The sequence below is a fragment of the Phyllostomus discolor genome, chromosome 6 (genome assembly GCF_004126475.2).
Source record: "Phyllostomus discolor isolate MPI-MPIP mPhyDis1 chromosome 6, mPhyDis1.pri.v3, whole genome shotgun sequence".
Lineage (NCBI taxonomy): Eukaryota > Metazoa > Chordata > Mammalia > Chiroptera > Phyllostomidae > Phyllostomus > Phyllostomus discolor.
In genome coordinates, this window is record NC_040908.2 from 162,072,318 (window position 1) to 162,088,736 (window position 16,419).

General features: G+C 56.4%; 1 protein-coding gene across 1 annotated transcript; it reads left to right on the plus strand.

Annotated features, from left to right (window-relative positions):
- Positions 1-8,032: 8,032 nt before the first annotated feature.
- Positions 8,033-14,995, plus strand: MS4A15 (membrane spanning 4-domains A15). The gene is given in 7 exon segments (XM_028517750.2): positions 8,033-8,356; positions 8,359-8,450; positions 10,314-10,436; positions 11,616-11,672; positions 12,365-12,457; positions 12,832-12,945; positions 13,979-14,995. Coding segments are annotated over 7 exon segments (714 nt in total). The 5' UTR covers positions 8,033-8,238; the 3' UTR covers positions 14,096-14,995.
- Positions 14,996-16,419: the final 1,424 nt, after the last annotated feature.

Below are 16,419 nucleotides of genomic sequence, written 5' to 3' on the forward strand. Positions count from 1 at the left end.
AGAGAAAGAAAGACATAGGGTCAGAGGAGGTTGTAACCCATGGGTCTTACCCCACTTGTCACTAAGAGGGGGCAGGACAGCTGCCAGGGTGGTCTGAACTACTAGCCTTCCACTGACAGGGACTCGCCAGCTTAGGACCCATGGGCCCCACCACATAGATGGCATGGGGGGGAGGGGAGCTCAGGAGGGGCGTCTGTCTTCTGTCCTCAAAGCTAGTCACTGAGATGACTCGGGTATCCCCTAGAGACCCTAGGAGCCTAACCATCCTGCCAGGGAGGTGGAGTCTTCCTCTCCACTCACTCCCACCCCCCACCCCAGGTGGGGCAGAGAGGTGGTTCCAACCCAGATGCAGGTGCTCCATGGGAAAGAGAAGGACCTGGCTGGGGTCCTGAGCCAGAAAGGGGCTTAGAGGCAAATACTGTCTCAGCCCTCATTTATAGACGGGGAAATGGGGGCCCAGAGAAGGGAAGGGGCTGTCCCCTCTGGGCCCTCAGTGGGGTCTGGGCAGCAGAGTGGAGTGGGTGGAGCCTGCTGAGCCCAGGTGGTGGATGCGGTCCAGTCTAGTGGGTGTGGCATGGGGAGGCCTGCCCTCCTCCACCCTGTGTCTGCATCTGTTGGCATCCTTTCCAGGCCAGCGGGGCAAGCTGGGCCGTCCTAGAAGGGCTGGGATTGGAGAAGCCGACGCCACAGGGTCAGACTTAGACAGACGGAGCAAATCCCTGCCTGGTCAACAATGTGACATGGCCAGGACACAGGGCTGTAGCCTGGGGAAGCAGACGGGCATCCTCGGAGGCCTAAGGTACCTCTCTTCCCACCAACATCACAGCCAGCCATTTGACAGGCAGGGAAACTGAGACCCAGAGAGGTTAAGCGACTTGCCTGAGGTCGTGCAGCTGATTAAGCTTGCCGCAGAATGGCGGGGCAGATTCCTCCCAAGCCGGCCCAGGGCCACGGCCTCAGCCACCAAACACAGCTGCCTCCTCCCAGATGGACAGATGTGCAGCCCCCCTCCCCCCTCCCCCATCCCCCGAGGTGCTCCTGTGCATTTCATCCAACACAGAGCTTCTGTCCTCCAGCTGGTAATGCCCCCTCACGCTGCTCCAACTGGGCATAAACCAAGCTGCTCCTCGGGAATTAAGATGATGCCCAAAGACACTCACGGGACCAGTGCTGGCTGCTCAGGCCCATGACACGGCTCAGCCCGACTAAAGGCAGTATGTTCATGGGTCAGTGCAGGACCAGGAGACGTTGAATAAGTCCAGGGAAGCCAGTGGGGTCGGTGTCCTGGGGCTCACAGAGACTGTCTGGTGCAGCCCCCCGTGTCTGACTATGTGGCCACGAGATTGGAGGGGCTGCCAGGAGCTGGGGAAGAGCAGGGGTTGGAGTCAGAGGACCTAGGTGTGCTCATCTTCAGAGCGACAGGTGCGCTGGCTGGGGTGGTTGGAGCATAATGCTGTGTACCAGAAGGTTGGGTTTCAATTCCCGGTCAGGGCAAAGGGACAGGGAATGAGCCCTCTCTCCTGCCTGCCCAGGAGAAGCTTCCAGGAAGAGCACAGTTCACCTCACCTCAAGTTCCAGAGGGGCCAGGAGCAGCTGGAGGAGATTTTTAGAGACCCACCAGGCCCACCCCCCCAACCCCATCTTCCAGATGGGGAGACTGAGGCACGTGGAGACTAAGTGACTGGCATGTGGGGAGCAGGTGACTGGCCCGAGATCAGCCACCTTCCTTAATATCTCTGGGCTCGGTTTCCTCATCAACAAAATGGGAAGAATAACAGTGCCTCCCTCCTAAGGTCGTTAACCGCAGTAACTGCAGTAGAAGCTAAAAAGCATTGAATGCCTCCTGCGCGCCAGGCATTGTGCCGGGCGCTAGATGAGCATTCTCTCTCTTACAACTCACAGCGGTCATGTCAGGGCGGAATCGGGGCAGTCAGGTGCCTTTTCTGGCTGCTCTCAGGGGAGGCCGACAGCCCGGATTTAGCCATCGGAGTGTCCCATCGGGTGTCATGTCCCAACGTGTGTTCGGGCTCCTGGGCCCCCAGCCCAGCACGAGGCAGGTCGGGAGGGGCCTTGGTGGGCTTCCCCCTCACTTTCCCACCAGCTTCTCCTCCTCCCCCCCCCACCCCCGCACTCCCAGCTGGCTAACTGTGTTTCCGCCCTCCACAGGGCTAGAGAATGGGAAGGAGGAGGCGAAGGTGACAGGGAAACAAGTCACCAGCCTTGAGACTGACAGCATTGAAGTGGACTTCTCGGCAGAGGTGTTTCGCTGGGGGCCTCTCTCCTGTGCACCTCCCCCAACAAGTCTTCCCCCAAACACAGGGGCCCCGTGTCCATTTCTCCAAATCTCCCTTAGAGCCAGCCCCTCCATCTGGTCTGAGGGTGAACAGGATGCAGCCCCTCCCCAACACACATCACCCTAAGCCATCTTTTTTAAAATATCTCAGTCTCCACTCCCAACCCTGCGGGTGAGGGTGTTAAAGTCATCTAGCAGGTTCTCAGCCGCCTGGCATCACAGCTTACTCCAGGATGTTGTCTCAGCTGAAACTTCTAGTTTAACATCTCTGACAAATACACCCAACCAACCTCAAGGCTCACAGCCTATCCCACCTACCTGCTGGGGTCCAGCCTCGGCGGGGTCTCAGGGTCCCCGAAGGATGCACGGCACAGGCAAACAGACTGGAGCAAGACACCCGGTGGGGTGCCGGAGGACAGAGGGCTTTCTGGGCCCGACTGACTCACTGAGAAAAGTCAATCTTTATTTTTATAGGAGAGGTTATACAACATTCAATGCATAGTGTGATTATTAAAACAGAAATGGTTACCATAGAAATAATTTCGAAAAATACAGAAGGTTTTACAGATCAATCATGTTAAACAAAGAAATAACCGAAAAGTACAGGAGGTCCCACAGATCAAGCATGTTAAACAAAGGTTATTTTGACCAAGAGGGTCATTAATCAGATAGCCAATGAAGCTATACAGGCACAAACTTTCAGGTGCCAATTAGTAACCAGGTGTCTATTAAGATCCTAGGGATTGGTCTACATTAAAAGGGTGCAAGGGGTGATTTATAGGTTATATAGAAATTAGCTATTGTCCGTTAAGGTTAGATTTATATCATATGGTAACTGGATTTTTGCCTAGGCTTTTTGATTTATACATCTTGGGGGGGCCATGTTTTGTGTTCGTTTCCATGTATTGAGATTATTATTTCCAACTAGAACTCCTTGCTTCTTTACACTCCTGTCCAGGGTATGGGAGGGGTAGTGGCTCTAATAAATCATAAGCTTTCAGGTGGTGACTCCCTAAGAAACATTCCTAGCAACAGCTTCCTTCAGCATTCTGGCAGTTGGTCTGCCCACAGTTTAATTTTGTCCTTAACTTCCCAGGTCGGGGAAGCAGGCAGCACTAGGGTTGCTGGGGGTCTCTGTTCTGTGGTCAGCAAGTCATTTCGTGCAGAATCAGAGGCATCGTGCAAGGTTTTTTGTTATAAAGCACAGGTGTCCAAAAATCTCACCACCTGACGCTAATAGGGACAGGCATATGGGAAGAGATAGACAGGAGACCCGGCCACAGTCACCTCTCCTGTGCAGATGCGTCTCACCCGACCCGACTGGGTCAAGGGTCGGCTGTTGGTCCGCTCCCAACACCCACCCACCACACCGCTACTCCTGATCACCGGTTCCTGGTCTACTAAATGGGCTGAACGAGACCTGCCGCCCCGGGTAAGGACCTGTGGCCTCCTGCAGATGGCCACTCTGCAGACTGCAGAGTGGGGTCGATGAGGCTACTACCACTGCCCATCCAGCTGTGGACGACACGCCTATTGTGCCTGTCGGGGTGTTTCCCAGTGTCTGCCACAGGGAAGCGTCCCCCTCGGTGGACCGGGAGTTTCCCTCTTTCCTCCTGCCTGTCTCTGGTACACGAGCATCAGTGTTTAACTTTGTCCCTGGCTGATTGGCCAGTGAGGAAAACAGTTTTCTTCCTGGTGGCACACAGCCTGGGGCATGGGCCAGGTGGCTTGTTCAATAGACAGAGGGGTGGTCCCTGGCCTGAGGGGCAGAGATGACAGTGGTGGCTGCTGGGGGTGGGGGTGGGGCGCGGTGCGTGTGTAGAGAGAGGAGGCCGCAAGCCTCGGAAACTGTGTGCCACGCTCTTGCTCGGGATTGCCACTTGTTGCCACTTAACCCACCCTATCAGCAGACGGCCTATTTTTGTAGGTGTTTTCTCCACTCCTATGGAGGGCGAGGTCTCAGTTTTAACAGGTTTCTTACCAAGTGCCAGGAGAGATGAGTTAATGACGCACATGCTCAGCCTGGAGCCGCTCCCCCTGGGACCGCGAGGCCCCATCAGAGAGCCCGGGAGGAGTCCCCCCATGGCGCCGACCCCCAGGGACCCCAGAAAATGTTCTTAAACACGTCACAAGTCACCACGGGTCTCAGGCAGTTCTTACCTGTCCCTGGTGAAATGACAACTATTCAGGCAAAACAGTGAGGTTTTCACCAAGTTAAATGGGTTCCACTGAAAGGTTTTGTGCTTTTTGAAACCAGAAAGGCCGGTGTTTGCGCTGCCTGTCACCCGCCAGACCCAATAAGCAGAGACAGGGATCAGGTCTTTACGGGCGCTTTCTTCAAACTCAGACGGCGATCTGAGCGGACGGCGGGCTCACACCCTAACGGTCTGACATGTCCTTTCAAGCCAGCCCTTTTATAACAGAGAACAGAGTGCTGCGAGGGGTTTTGAAATTCAGGGGAAATTAGATCTAAAAAAACTGCGTCATTCTCGCCCTGGGCCGGGGGCCTGTGTCTCCCGGGAGCGCAGTGGCTGGCGCCCCAGGCGGTGGGTGCCCCGGGAGGTGGGGCCAGGGTGGGCCGTACCGGCCGTTCCTGAAACAATAGCTTCAACATGTGCCTTACCCACTGGGCCTATGAACTATTTACCTTAAACTAAAATTGTCCAAGTCTTTTTTTAGTACATTTTATTGATGATGCTATTACAGTTGTCCCGTTCCCCCCCTTCACTCCGCTCCACCCTGCACACCCTCTCCCACCCACATTTCCCCTCTTTAATTCATGTCCATGTGACATAAGTTCTTTAGCTTCTCCATTTCCCATGCTATTCTTGCCCTCCCCCTGTCTATTTTCTACCTACCATCTATGCTACTTATTCTCTGGACCTTTTCCTCTCTTTCCTCCTCCCACTGCCCTAAAATTGTCTAACTCTTGAGTCCACTATCACTTTCATTCTAGAAGTGTATTCTTTCTCCCTCTCTAGTGTTAAATATCCCCTCCAGATGACAGTGAGAGCAGGTGTGGTTTCTGTAAAGGACCTTGAGGAAGTGGACAGGTGGCCAACTCACTCAGTCCCCACTGGTTTTAATTTGCTGGTCGGCGGCCTCTGAGCGCTTCAGATCCATTACTCCCAGGAGCCAGATACAAGTCTCAGTCCCTCACTCTGACAGAGGTGGGATGCAAACCCAGGAGTGGATGAATTGCATAAAAGTCGGCAGTTCTTCTACCGGGAGATGGGAGTCCAGGGCCTATCCCAGGTCTTCCACCGAGGTGCTGTGTGACCACAGGAGACACCCTCACCCTCTCTGAAGCTCTGTTGTTAGGGTGGTCGGCGACACGGGCTGTGGAAGAATTCACAAAGCGAAGAAAGTGCAGAGAGGAAAGGCTTGATTTTGCCTTCCTGGGGGAGGGACAGGGCTGGGCGTGGAGAAAGGCACGGGCACCACGCTGAGGGGTCGGCTGTGAGTCTTCATCATCGGGTGATGGGCGGTTGGAGAGGCCGGGTGTTTCGGCTGGGCTGCAGCTTGTCTCATGTTGTCTCTGGGTGCGGGGTCCTGCGTCATCGTGTGGTCTGGCAGGTCCGTTTCGCCAGTCCCAGGAGCCTCTGCGCCTTCAGGCGCTTCCAGTAACTTTCTGGGCCGGAGGATAAAGGCTCATGAACTGGTTTGGGTCAGTCACGCTTCACGGGGCCCAGCCCACTCTGGGAAAGGGAGCCCAAGAAAGGGGCTTTTCTCCTGTTGCCTGTTTCCTCATCTCTCAGCACAACCCATAACCCATGCCTGTCTCTCCCTTGGAAAGGCGTGAGGGCCTAAATGTTCACACCTCAAGAAGCAAAGGCCTGGGGCCCGTGGGTCCTCCTCAGTCCACACCCTCCATCCCCCTGCCCGCTCCCTCTCCACTCCCTCCCACGCCCTGGGGCTCCCAGACCAGGTGATCTCCAGCAGCATCTCGTGAAACCAGAGGGCAGCCCCGTCCGGGGCTCCTGCTGCCTGTCACCACCCGGCCAGAAAGCAGAGACAGGGGTTGGATGATAACTGCACTTTTATTAACATCGGAGGCCAGCAGCCTGAGAAGGTGGCGGGCAGAAACCCTAACATCCGCCTCACCTTGAACTCTCAGAAGCAAGTTTACATGGGGGAGACGTGGGAATTCCGGAGGGGAAATTCCTAGGGGGAGCGCCGTCTTGCTGTTTCTCTGGGAGCGGGAGCTGGCAGGGTACCCCCCCTCCCCCCCACGGCTTCTTCGGGAGCGGAGCTGGCTCCCTTTGCTCCGTGTTATCTCTCCACTGGCATCAGCCCTCCCCTCCTCCCCCACCTGGCCGTGGAGGCTGTGAGTTCTCTGCTTAGGGAGAAGTGGAAACCGTGTGCCCTCGAGTGTCCTTGATCAGGGCAGATAAGGTCTTGCGGTTCACCAGCTGGCTGTGAGTTGCTCAAACTGTTTGGCCTTGTTTCATTTTCTTGTCTCAGTTTCCCCATTCCATTTCGCCCAGAAATTTTCTTAGCTTCTTACCATCCTGTCTCCCTGGGCAACTGTCTGCTTGTCCCCAGAATATCTGGTGGGGAGGGGAGGGCAACGGCCAATGGGCGAGGAAGGAAACTGAGGTGAGAGAGAGAGAGAGAGAGAGAGAGAGACAGAGACAGAGACAGAGACAGAGAGACAGAGAGAGGGAGAAGCAAAGGAACGTGGGGTGAGGCAGGTGAGCGAGGAGGAGCAGCCGTCTCTGACGCCCCCTGCTGGAGGTCCGTGTGTTCACTGAAGTCGCTCCTCCGCCCCACAGTCAGGGTGGCATTGGCCGACCCTCCCTCCGCCGACCCCTTCCCCGCCCCCAAGCAGGGACCCTCAGGGCAGTGGCCCTGGCTCGTCAGACCCTGTGAGAACAGGACATTCGGTCTGAATTCATCTTTTACTCCCAGCCCCTGAGCTTGGAGCTCAGAGGAACTGCTCAATAATCGTGTGTTCAACCGGATTGCAGATTTCTCCTGCTCTTCCTCCTAAGCAGTGGGCCCCCTGAGGGCAGGGATTCTGCATCTGACCCTGGTTTATATTCGCTCTCTTTAAAAAGGGGCTTTTTATAAGGTTTGTATGTGTCGTTTCTATCTAATTCACAGCAAACCCTGTGAGATCCCTACCAGTGCTATTATCCCCACTTGACAGGGAAGGAAACCGAGGCAAGGGGAGGTGGCCATCTTTTATCATGTCGCATGGTCACTGCAGGGCCCAGGGTTCAAATCCTGGCCTCTATTGACAGAGACAAGTGCTGAACCACTCGATGCCATTGGGAACAATGACTGTCTTTGGTTTTACTATGTAGTCAGGCCGATTCCTCACTCTGCTGTTCCCTGCAAAACTCATCTCCTGACGGCTGGGTGGTCCCCCCTCCCCCGAAGTGTTTGCTCAGGCCAGACACACGTACATGAAGTTTCCATAACCCATGATCCCTGCTACATTCATGGCGACTGCTCCGGTGGCCAAAGAGAAACCTTCCCGAAGCAGGTGACTGTTTGCACAAGCACATTAGCCAGGGCTGAGGGGCCGGTCCGATATGGCAGTTCCAGTCACAGGTGAAGAGACCCCTGCTGGCTGAGCTCTGCCTCGCAGGAACTGTGTGTCCTCTCCAGGGAAAGGAGGTTTAAGCCTCTGCTCCCACTAAAGTCCTCTCCATGCAACCAAGCAGAGGTTAAAAAGGTGGCTCCCAGGGATGGAGAGACTGGAATTGAAGCCTTGGCCGAGCCTCACCTGGAACCCCTCGACCTAAGACACCCATTCACTTCTCCAAGAGACGCTCCCACACAGACAGTCAGGGGTTTTGGTGCCCACCGCAGGGGGCCGCAGTGGACAGGGGGAGGTCACATGTTGTTTATAAAGCACAAAGTTCGACACAGACGTGCAGCCGTCACGTTCCCGTGAGGATCTCCCGAGCCTTTGTCTCCCAGGAGCTCGGAACAAGATGTCCGCGGCACCCGCCAGCAACGGGGTGTTTGTCGTCATACCACCCAGCAACGCCAGCGGCCTCCGCCCACCACCAGCCGTTCTGCCCACCTCCATGTGCCAGCCTCCCGGGATCATGCACCGCTGGGGACACAGACTCCAAGGACCACCCAGCCGCCGGACTTGCGGCCTGCGGAGACCTTCCTGACGGGAGAGCCCAAAGCTTTAGGGGTAAGATCGGCCTCTCCGAATGACCCAAGGCGTAGGTGCTGAGCAGGGAGGTGTAGGTGCCTAGCACCGGGGTGCACACCTTGGAGAGGGGGCAAGCAGCGGTAAATACTTAGTGAGTGCTGGAGGGTTCAGCTGTGCACTAGACCGACAAGGACCCCTCCCTGTGGAGGTCACAGAGAGTAAAGCACTAAACTGATGATGGAGATAATTCCAAATAAGATAATGAGGTCGAAAAATCTGGAGCAGGGAGGGCAACACTAGCAAGGGTGAACAGAAAGGCCTCTCCGGAAAGATGACATTTAAGCTAAAACCTAGCTGCTGAGCAGAAGCCAAGCAAGGGACGAAGGTCTGGAGGCGGAGAGAACAGCAAGTGCAAAGGCCCTGAGGTGGGGAAGCATGTGGCTTGTTCAAGGACAGAAGATAAGGCTGACACGCCTGGGATGTAAGGAGCAGAGGAAGGAAGGGGAGGAGAGGAAGTGGTGGCTGAGGGCCAGCTCCTGCCGAGCTGACGGTCCATGAAAGACAGGCTCTATGGCCTTTCCCAGGCTCAGATGGCCTTGTGATACTGGTCCCTGGGGGGGGGGGGGGGGGGGGAATAAAATATTAGATAGGAAGTGGGTGGGTGGCTGGCTGGCTGGATGGACAAATAGACAGACACACATATTCATCTCCATACACACATACAGTGTCTTCAGTGTGCCCCTTGGCCTCCATTCCTCTGAGTGGCCGATGAAAGCATAGTTTAGTGATGGTGATGAGATGATGATGACGACGATGGTGATGATGATGAAAGCTCTGATTGATGGAGCACCCCCCAGAGGTGCACGCACTCCGCCAAGGGAGTTGCACGCACTGCCCGTTCCGATTCTCACCACCACTTTGTGAGACAAGACGCACGGTTCCCACGGGACAGAGGACGAAACTGAGGCTTGCCAAGACAAGGTCACTGGCCCAAGGCCACGCAGTGGTTACATGGCATCCTGTGCCCTGGGGTGGCCCGGCTGTCAAGTTCTACTTTCAACCTCACTGCCCCATGGGACCCAGGGACTCTGGCCTGAATGCGCTGGGCCCCAAGACTGTGATTCGCGCTGTTCGCAGGCAGACCGGCCCATATGTGATTTGGGTGGAGTGAGGGCCGCGTCGTGAGGGAGTCCACTTGGAAGTCAGGAGCTGGAAAGGGCTCCTGGATCAGGCAGCGGTTGGCTCCGAGGACCTCCAGCGTCCCTGGCACTCAATCCTAGAATTTAGTCGTTGCCAAAAAACATTTGGAAAGAAATGTGGCAGAAATAACCAGAAGCCCACATGTCCCCACTTTTGGGAGAACCATTCCACTTCTGGGGAGGGATCAGTGGGGTGCTGGTAAGCCACCTCTTTAAATTTAAAAAGAAAAAATTTAGGACATTTCAGCTGGGTAGGGAGGGTCAGCTCCAAGCCACGGGCAGATGGAGTGATGATGGACACTGAAATGGGCAAGATGCCCCAGAAGATACACGGTACAGGATGAGGAAGGAGAGGAAGGAAAAGGTGAGGCGTTGTGTGGGCAGGGAATGAAGTAGGTCAAAGACAACCAGGGAGCAACGCCCAGCGATTTGGAGAGCCAAGGGGTCCCAGCACAAAGCAGGATGCAGACCTGTAGAGACATGCAAACAGGCAGGTGGGTCCCGAAGGCTGTGGGGAACTGCCTTTCCTTCTTAAAACTGTCTTTTACGGTTGTTATCACGATATCTCAAAACAACAGAATGTGAGTTTATTCTCCAGTCCCTTAGGGAGCACGGGGCTCTGGCATGCTGCCCTCCGCGGCCGGCAGGGGGCGGTGTAGAGCCCGGCTGCCCGCCTGCCTGAGCTGCCAACCGCTCCCCGCAGACGGTCCAGATCCTCATCGGCCTCATCCACCTGGGCTTCGGCAGCGTGCTGCTCATGGTCCGCCGTGGCCGCGTGGGGATGCTCTTCATCGAAGGCGGCGTCCCCTTCTGGGGAGGAGCTTGCGTAAGTGCAGAGTCATTTGGGGGCCATGCCCAGATTCACCTCTGCCCCCTGTGCGCGCCCCCATCACGTTCTCCTGAGCACAGCCGCTTCCAGGTGGGGGCTTGAGCCTCAGTCTAACTCCTAACCGCAAACCCTCGTCCTAAACCTGAGCCAGCCCCCACTCCTGTGTATGCCAAGCCTCCAGCAAAGGGGGTGGCTGCAGAGGATAAGGATTCTAACCATCTGTGCTACCTGGATCCTCAGCCTCACCCTGTGTCCAAACACGGACCTGCAGAAACTCGCCAGCTCCCCTCCTGAGTCCCAGCCCACCTTGCGCTCCCTTGCCTGGGAGTCTGACCGGTTCTGAAGCCCCTGAGCCTATTCCTCTACCCATTCCCGGCCAACCTGGCAGCGACCCCTGCTGGGCAATCTCCAACGTGAAGCGAGCACGTTTGCGTTTGCCGTGCTCGCCAGCAGAGCCCAGGCTTTGGAGTGAAGACAGTAGGGTCTGAGTCACAGGTCTCAGCCTCCTCGTCTAAAAACCGGATCTATAGTTCTGGCCCCGCCTACCCCATAGTTGGGGAAAATCAAGAGCTAATGCACACAGGAGCCAATTACCAAGCCTTGATTCTGCACCAAACGGCGACTCGTTTGCAAAGCTTCCCCCTTTACAGAGAGTCAGAGACTCGCACGAGAAGGACATCCCTCCAGTAAGTGGTGGTCCCCGAACCCGGGGCACAGTAGCCCTTCAAGTAGTCCATGTTACCCAGCGTTGAGGGAAACGTCGGCTAATGGGACTTCTTGATTGTTTATTTGCTCAGTGCCCGTCTTCCCCAGTGAGACTAGAAGCCCCCTGAGAGCAGGGGTCTTGTCCATCTTGTCAACTTTGTTCTGTCCTTGGCCCATGCCTGCTGCTCAGCACATGTTTGGAGGCACAATGCCTTCCCTATGAGGCTCTGGTGACAGGATGTCAATGAAAATGTCTTGCAAGTTTCAGCTGGTTCCCCGGACAGGGGCCCCTAGTAACCAGAGAGTACTGGTACTCTCTGTACCTTAGTACCTAGTACTAAGGCGCCTGGCCAGGAGGCAGAGGAGGTGGCAGCCAAGAGGTGCCCATGGCCCCAACAGAGCCAAGCATATGACGTGTCCTGCTCAGTGTCCTGGCCAAAGTCCCACAGGAGTCCCCTCTCCCCCACACAGTTCATCATCTCTGGGTCCCTTTCGGTGGCAGCTGAGAAGAGCCACACCAGCTGCCTGGTAAGTCTGGTCAGGGGACCCGGGACAAGGGTGGGGCCATGGCGGGACTCCTGTCCACTAGGACCCCATATACACTCACCCATTCAGCTCCTTCCACAAGCACTTCCTGGGGGCCCGCTGAGTGCCAGGCACAGGACAGCACCCAGACAGCCCAGGCAGAGCCTGCCCTTCAAAATACAGTATGGGGCAGAAAGCGATGGATGGTCCTCAGACAGAGTGCTCGTGGTCCTCAGAGAAAAGGCAGATGCGAGAGGCCCTCCTGGAGGAGGAGGCAGCCGAGCTGGGCCCTGGTGGGCAGAAGGGACTGAGAAACACTGAAGGGAAAGCATGAGGCTGCAAGGAGGGGCACGGGCAGGACTGCTGCAGAAACCACATATGGTTCTGTTTGGGGTCGTGGACGGGAGCGGAAGGAACTTAGATGCAGAGGTGCGAGGTCCAGGTCATCATGGAAGGCTCTGTGTGGGCAACAGGGAGGCAATCCCGGCTTTGGACAGGGGACTGCTGAACAGAGCCATTCCCGGGGGGTCCTGGGGAGGAATCGGAGGAAAGGAGAGGGGTCGACAAGAACTGGAATCAGTGGCCACTGCCCCCAGGCCGTGGGGGGCTGGGTGTGGGGGGCTCGGGCTCTTTGTCCTCTCTTTTTCTCCTCGCCCCTTCCCTCTCCTCCCTTCCCTCCTGTCTCTCTCATGCAGGTGAGGAGCAGCCTGGGGACAAACATTCTCAGTGCCATGGCGGCCTTTGCCGGGACGGCCATTCTGCTCATGGATTTTGGTGTCACGAACTGGGTGTGTTCTCAGATGCTTTCAGCAGTGGGGAGACATGGAGAGTGGTAGAGCCCTATCCAGGGGGTGGGGAAGGCAGGGGTTTGCAGCACCAGGAGGCCAGGGCCCTGGGCATTGGCTGGGCCTGCCAGTCCCACTAGACCCCATGAGCATTGACCCCATGACCCTGCCCCAAGCATGGGCTTGGGGGGAACGGAGAGACAGCCCGGTAGAGTGAGGAGAGGACTCGGGACGGGCAGAAGGAGGACTGGCTCCAGCTCCAGCTCTGCCACCAACTGGCCGTGTGGCCGTGGACCAGTTACTCTCACTCTGGACCTCCTTCCCTCCTCAATGCTAGAACTCTCGGCTTGCCTTAACTGTGGGTTTTCGGCCCCCAGGATGTGGGCAGGGGTTACCTGGCTGTGCTTACCATCTTCACCATCCTGGAGTTCTTCATCGCCATCATTGCCACCCACTTTGGGTGCCAAGCCACCCGCGCCCAAGCCAACGCGGTGAGTACTTCCACCCCAATCTAGGCCTCTGAGGAAGGCTGTGCGCGGGAAAGGGTCTCTGCTTCCAGACCCTCCCTGCTTCCCTCTGGGGAGCAACCCGAAAAGACTGGGCTTCGATGAGCTTCACTCATGAAGGAAGGGACCCAAAGAAGTCTTTGCTAAAAGATGGGAGTATTCTCTTTATGGCCACAGGAGGGCGCCCGCACCAATGAACACGCTGCTCTATGAGCAGCCACAGGGGGGGCGCCAGCACCAATGGGCCCGCTGCTCTGTGAGCCCTGACGCAGAGCAGTGAAATGCCCTGGATGCAGGGGAGAGGTTGGAGGGCTGCACGCATTTGAGTAGAACTCTCTAGAAGTTCACGGGCCATGAGAGAGACAGGGGCCAACAGAAAGGACAGCATGCCTCAGTGGAAACTGAGCTTAGGTTCCCAAACCCTGCGAAGCCAGAAAAGGGGTGGAGGCGGGTGTTGGTGGCCGGGGAACCAGTTGGAGTGAAGGCCGCTTAGGGCAGGAAAATGCAGACCGTGGTGAGGGTGCAGCTGGAGAGGTGGCTACATGCAAAATGGGAGGTGAGGCTACCGAAAGCCTTTGAGCAGACAGATATGTTCAAAGGGGAGGGTGAGCAGAGCAGGGCTCAGGGAAATCAATCCAGAGGATTCGTCCAATGCAGGGGCCGGAGAGAAAGGTGGAGGATGAAGGCCGTCCAGCGGCAAGGAGGGTGGTGCTATGTATGGCCGACGGGACCCAGTGCAGGGCAGACCAGAGAGATCTTTAGCTTCTAGAGAGATGGGACTTTTGTCTGTTTTTTTCGCTGCTGTATTCCCAGCACCTGGGTCATCGCTGGCTATAATAAATATTCTTTGAAGTATGACTAGAACAGAGGACAGTTTCTGAGTTGACCCGTTCAGACTCGCAGAATTCGTTGCTGGGGTGCTATTCTCAGAATCGCCACAAGGAGGCGCTGTTGCAACACCTCCCTGCAGGGCTGGACCTCTCCTAAGACTGTCATTGGGTTTTCTTTCTCTTTGCAGCCTGTGATTTTCCTGCCAAACGCTTTCAGCACAGACTTCAACATCCCCAGCCCCGCCGCCTCTCCGCCCCCCGCCTATGACAATGTGGCGTATGTGCCCAAGGAGTCGTCCGAGTAGATGGTCGCTCTGGCCTGTTGGTGTCCAGCCTTTCCCTTCCAGGCCCCGCCTCTCCCCACCCCCACCTCGTTAATCTGGGGCAGACCCCCTCCCCGCTCCTCACATACTGTGGCCCTCGAGTGACGTCTGTCCCCCGGGGACCTCTGTCCCACACATGTCCCACGGTGATTTCTTTCCGAAAAGTGCTGGTTGACGTCAAGGGTGTATCCCTGGGCCCCACCCCCTTTCTGTGCTGCTCTGTATTTCCCTCTGCTTTCCCGGGAAACCGGCCTCATTGGGAGACAGGTTCAGGGGCTGCCCCGGCCCTCAGACCTGGGCACGGTTGTTAAGCTCAGAGAGCCCAGAATCCTCCAGCGGGGAGTGATGCGCCCAGCTCCCCCGCCCACAGAGCTGGCAGGGGCCTGACCTTGTGACTCAGGGCCCCAGGAGCGGCTCTGTCCGTGTAATCTGCTGCCCCACGTCATCAGGCCTGTTTCCTAATGAAATGAAATTACTGAACCAGATGGCACCTGCGGCCCCCCAGCTCCACTGGGCTCCCTGAAGGCCTGGTCTGAGCCAGGCACTGTCGCCCCACTGCTCCGGAAATGCTTGTCCCCCTTCCCTGTAAAAGGGAGTCGGTACTGGCTCTGGCCACCCACCCCCGAGGGCTGGGACATTGCTGGGGAAGGCTGGGGCCAGCCCACCGGACCCCGTCATCATCTGCAGGTGCACAGTGATGGTGGCCCCTCCCCGGAAGGCTCGGGCCCTCCCTGTCCCCCCAACCTCCCTCCAGCCCAAAGGGCACCATAAGCTGGGCTGCCTGGGGCTAAGGAGACCCCCCTCCCCCAGCTGGTACAGAGGCCCTGGAGCGGCTCATCCCATCCACACCACAAGGAAATAAACAGCACGGCTTACACTTTGCGCCAGTCTCTTGCAATGACTTTTTCTTTTTCACCCTCAGTGGTTTCGAAAGGCTGCCCCATGTCTGTCAGAAGACCTGGGTCACTGTCCCACTGTCACAGCAAAAGGGCATCTCTGGGGTGGGAGCTCTGTGTGGTGTGATCCCCACACTTGTTCTGTCCACCCCTGAGCCCGGAGAAGCAGGCATTCATATGCCCACTCTGCAGCTGAGGACACGGGCGGAAGCTGAAAGAGGTTAATCAAGTACCCAAGGCCACCAGTCTGTTAAGGGGCAGAGCTGGGATTTGAATCCAGCTCCATCTGATGTCATGGCTCATGACCACAGGACTCCCCACAGTCCAAACCCAGGGCTCCCCACCAGCCCCTCCCCTCCCGCTCCCGTCTCTTCCTCCTGAAGACTGGGGCAGGGCTGCGTTCCTGAGCAAGCCCACTTTGTCACCTAACAAACTCCAGCTCCTCCCTCAAAACCGGACTTTAACGGTGCTCCTTCTGTGAGGTCTTCCCAAAGAAGGGGTGGCCAGCCAGGCGGCTAAGTGCTACCCAGCCACAGGGCTGGGACAAGAGTGGGGCCATCGAGGACCCACTTAAGAAGGCGCTCACTCCCAGGGCCACACCAGGGCAGAGCTGGAGTGGGGGTGACAGCAAGCTGTGGCTTTCAAAATCGAGAGAGGAGAGGCGTGAGGACTTGGAGCTGGGAACTGAAGTCCCCTTAGCGAAGCATACAGTTGTGGGGGGGGATGTGTTTGCAGGTTGAAGACCAGTTTTCCTCAGAGACATCAGATGTTTTTAAACTGAGAAGAGGAGTTTGGAGAGAGGGAGGGAGGAAGGGAGGGGAGGAGGAAGAGGGGGCTTCCTCAGGCCCAGCTGGTCACATCTGTCCCCTGTTGAGATGTGGGAACCAAAACCACAAATCAAATCAGAGGAATCAAAGAGCCGAGGCTTCTTCGCCTCCCAGGCTGTATAACCTGAGGCGGCCGCTGCAGGGCCCTCAGAGACACCGCGGGTCCAGATAGCTCGGAGCCCAGCCAGAGCTGAGGGCCAGCCTGGGGACAGAGCCCAGCCCTGCACTCCCCGAGGGGTCTAATTAAAGCCCCAGAAAGCTTTCTGTGTCCCCAAGAGGGCTGCTGCTGTGCCGTGGGGATGGTGGGATATGGCACCATTCATAAAACCTAATTCAAGATGAGTCACAGACCTAAATTTGAAAGCTAAAATAATCTTCTTAAGCAATGGGAACATGTCTTACATACTTTGGGAAAAGCAAAAATTCCTCAAACTGGACCCAGAAAAAAAGCACTAATCATAAAAGAAAAAAGTGGTAAATGAAGGTTTATTAAAATTAAGGCCTTCTGTTCATAAAAATTTTTTTAAAAAAACACCGTAAGTGTGAAAATGCTTCACAGACCAGGAGAGGATTTTGAAACACA